We start from the raw sequence: 4,079 nt of genomic DNA on the forward strand, positions 1-4,079 counted from the left end.
CCCTATTACTCCATACTGCCTCTATGAATAAATGCTAGCTAGCTATCTGCTTCAAAATGGTATTTGACATTTGGTATACAATTCTCCTTTCAGTGGTTCTAGGGACTGAAAACATGGCATGAAAAAAGAAATCCTTCTAATAGGAGGCTCAGGTGTTCAAGTATTTGAAGAGTCTAAAGTAAATTAAAAGAGCACAATGTCCAACATCTGCACACTATCCATGAGAGTTATAGTGCTGGAATAGCATATTATGTATTTGACTTAAGAACATTAATATCTAAAATCTGGACTTTTTTCTAAGCTTACCTGGATCTAGTGTAGAGGGAAAGGATTTTAAATTTTGGAAAAATATTAATTGTAAAATCAATCTGAGATAGGAGGGATGATGTTTTGGTTTTGGTTTTTGCCCCCTCCTATTAAAATTTCATCATTGTCTTCAGCTTCATTCCAACAAAGAAATGTCTTTTTTAAGTTGAGTCACGTATAGTTCTTCTATATTTTTTGATTCAGGGGGAAAAAAGCTATGGGGAATGTCTTGGGAATTTTAAATATTCTCTCTCTCTACCTTCTGGCAAAATTAAACCTACATTAACTCAAACAGATGAAAATGTCCTGAAATCCTAGAAAGAAGACATTCAAAATAGAATTCAGCTCAATTAATGTTTATTAATCCTTCACAAGTTAACAGAAACTATTGTTGAGGCTAAGGGAAGATAGTTTATAAAAGAGATGTTACTCTTATTTTGGGCAAGCTTAAAATAGAGTAAAAACAAGACAGAAAGGAAATAAAATGATTAATTACATTCAAATATATATTTGTGGCACTTATACACATATTGATCATTCCTCAAACATATAATGGGACATATATTCATTATATTTCTTAGTCCATATCACAATTCCTTGGAAATGTTAAACAATAAATATTTATTGAATTAAACCAAAGATGTGCAAATTGACCCATTTCCAAATTGTTTAATATAACCTGCTTAAGGACAGAGAATAATTAAGTTTGATTCAGGGCTCATGGAGCAATAAAAATAATGAAGGAAATATACTTTTAAAATTTTTCTTTTTAGGCTCTGCCTCCTGGGTAACATCCACATCCACTTCCGTTTCCGGCCGAGAGGGCCAATAGCACGGCGCCCCGGCCCTTCGGCCCTTCCTCCCCGCGAGCCTCGTGTCGGTGCGCGCTGAGCTTCGCTCGGCTTCCGGCAGCTTCTTCTCTCAGAACTTTCCGCCGCCTCCTCCTCTCCTCCCGTGTCCTTCGTGTCTCCGAGAAACCGAAGAGAAGCCCGGCCCCGCGTCAAGCAGAGTTGGGAAGTCCCGCTGCTGCTGCTGCTGCTGCCGCCGCCGCCTCCTCCTCCGCAGCCGCCGCCATGGTGAACGTGCCCAAGACCCGGCGCACCTACTGCAAGAAGTGCGGCAAGCACCAGCCGCACAAGGTGACGCAGTACAAGAAGGGCAAGGACTCTCTGTACGCGCAGGGCAAGCGGCGCTACGACCGCAAGCAGAGCGGCTACGGCGGCCAGACCAAGCCCATCTTCCGCAAGAAGGCCAAGACCACGAAGAAGATCGTGCTGAGACTCGAGTGCGTGGAGCCCAACTGCAGGTCCAAGAGGATGCTGGCCATCAAGCGCTGCAAGCATTTCGAGCTGGGAGGAGACAAGAAGCGGAAGGGACAAGTGATCCAGTTCTGAGCTGCCTTCGGCGCGCCCTCGGCTCCCGGGAGAGAAACGATTAAAATATTGAAGTTCCAGTAAAAAAAAAAAATTTCTTTTTAAAATGCAATATCCCTGTTTTATTTATTTATTTTTACTATTTTTCAATTCAATAAAAGTTTTCTTAAATTATATTCACTGTTTTGTTCTGATTTTTCCCCAGAATCAAGTATGTGAATAAGTTCTTTCTTCCATCTTCAGATAAGTTGGTTTCTATGCAAATAGAGCAGTATTACATATGGGGAATGACATTCCATCTATAAACTATCCTATCTACATCTAAATTGGATGAGTGCAGGATCTCAGTGCCTGGAGGTCATCACTACTTCAATATTCCAGTGGTTCTGTGATCTCATCAGTGATGGCATACATTCAATCCTTCACACAGATGATGTACCCAATGAGCTAGAGATCTTCCTCTCCGTCTCTAATATTTTGTGTGTACCATATGCACCATTTTTTCCTTGCTGTTCTTTTATCACTTCCTTTTCCAATCATACAATTCCTTGATGTTATTTTTAATGCACTTCTTAGAAGCAAGGAATTATAATATGCTGCAACTTACTGGCACTCCCCATATGCCTCTCCTTTGCCCTTTGGGTCACTTGCAATTTTGATTCTTGTAAGATTGAGAGATTTCACGACTCACAGTCACATAATATCAGTTAAAGATGTCAGTGTTGAAAAGATGTTTTCTGGGGGTGGAGGTTGGGTGGGTGTGTATACATGTGAGTGAGCGTGATGAAACAGTTTAGGATTGTTCTAAGTTCTTCACAACTTGGAAATGCAATCCAATTCACTGTCTTCCAACTATTCAGTTCTAGATTAAAATCCAAAGAACTTCTCTGAGATAAATATGCAGATGGACTAACACAATGGGCTATCCACCCAACTGGATATTACAATCTGGGCAATAAGCATTTTTCATACATTCATTTTCTTTTTTTTCGCCCTATGTTATAAGGATCAGTTCTTCTGAGTGGTCATGAATCTTTTGGAGGAGGCCCTGCAGTACTATTAAGCTTGATGCACACAACAAAAACAACACATAAACAAAATCACTGCTTTGGAATCATCTTCATAAACATAATCTCATTGTATTTGCAAATAGTGGAAATGCCACTTAATAGAGATGTATTGTTGATAGGTACTCTGTTTTGTTCATTGGTACATAATTGCATTTATATTGCTTCTTCCTCATCTAATTTAGATCCCAACCTTTCCACACTGTTTACTATTAAAAGAATGTCAGATATATTAACTTTCATTTGACTAGATTATGCCTATGCTGATGCAATTGTTCTTACCTTGTTAAAAAAAAAAAACAACATTTATATAGTCCTTTAAGGTTTGTAAATCATTTTCCTGGTTTCTTTTAGGTCTCTGCTAAAGTAACACATTCTACAAGAATTTGTTCCCAGTCCATCTTAATCTTAGGGCCTCCCCTCCATTGATTATTGTGGTTTATCCTATATATGTCATGCTTGTACATAGTTTTTTGCAAGTTACCTTTTTTCCCACCCTCATTAAACTTAGAGTTTTTTGTTTGTTTTTTAGGAACGGGGGCTGGTTGGTTTGGGTTTTTTTTTTTTTTTTTGCTTTGGTTTTGGGTTTTGTTTTTCATCCCTTTCTTTGTACTCTGAGTACTTAGCAGAGTGTCTGGTACATAGCAGCACTCAATAAATGAATTTGATTATCAGTAAACCAAACAATAAGCAATTATTAACCTCCTAAGAGGTTCTAGGCACTGAGTTAGGCACTGGGGGGAAAAAGACAAAAATAAAAGTCCCTGACCTAGAGGGGCTTATGTTCAATCAGAGGCAGCAATATATACACAAACAAGTATGTACAAATATACAGAAAATGAATACGAGATAATTGGGGAATAAGAAGTACCAGCAACTCTAGGGATCAAAGATAACATCACATAGGCAGTAGAATTAGGTAGTAGAAGAAAACAAGGATTCTAAGAAATAATGACTGCACATTTGATTTTCACAAGAATCCTGAGAGGTGTTATAATCTTTATTATTCCATTTTACAGATGAGAAAACTGAAGCTGAGAGACATTAAGTGACCTGGCCAGGACAACAGAGCAAGTACTGAAGCAATTTTTCCCAACCCCAAGTCCAGCACTATAGCCACTGGCCAGGCAGACTCTCCCCATTAAAGTTTGATTTTCTTTCATGTTAAAAGCAGCTAGGTGAGTGCTGGTACTGGAATCAGGAAATGCTGAGTATAAATCTAGCCTCAGACACTTACTGGCTGTGTGATCCTGGACAAGTCACTTAACCTCTATCTATCTCAGATTCCTTAACTTAAAAAATGGGGATAATGATCCTAGGTTGTTAAGAGGAT

At 38.9% G+C, this 4,079-nt stretch overlaps 1 protein-coding gene across 1 annotated transcript; it reads left to right on the top strand.

Moving 5' to 3' along the window:
- The first annotated feature begins 1,328 nt into the window (after positions 1-1,328).
- LOC118857326 (60S ribosomal protein L36a) lies at positions 1,329-1,773 on the top strand. Its single transcript, XM_036768008.1, has one exon. The coding sequence runs from the start codon at positions 1,380-1,382 to the stop codon at positions 1,698-1,700; it is 321 nt and encodes a 106-aa protein (XP_036623903.1). The 5' UTR covers positions 1,329-1,379; the 3' UTR covers positions 1,701-1,773.
- Positions 1,774-4,079: the final 2,306 nt, after the last annotated feature.

Source organism: Trichosurus vulpecula, chromosome 7 (assembly GCF_011100635.1).
Source record: "Trichosurus vulpecula isolate mTriVul1 chromosome 7, mTriVul1.pri, whole genome shotgun sequence".
Taxonomy (NCBI): domain Eukaryota; kingdom Metazoa; phylum Chordata; class Mammalia; order Diprotodontia; family Phalangeridae; genus Trichosurus; species Trichosurus vulpecula.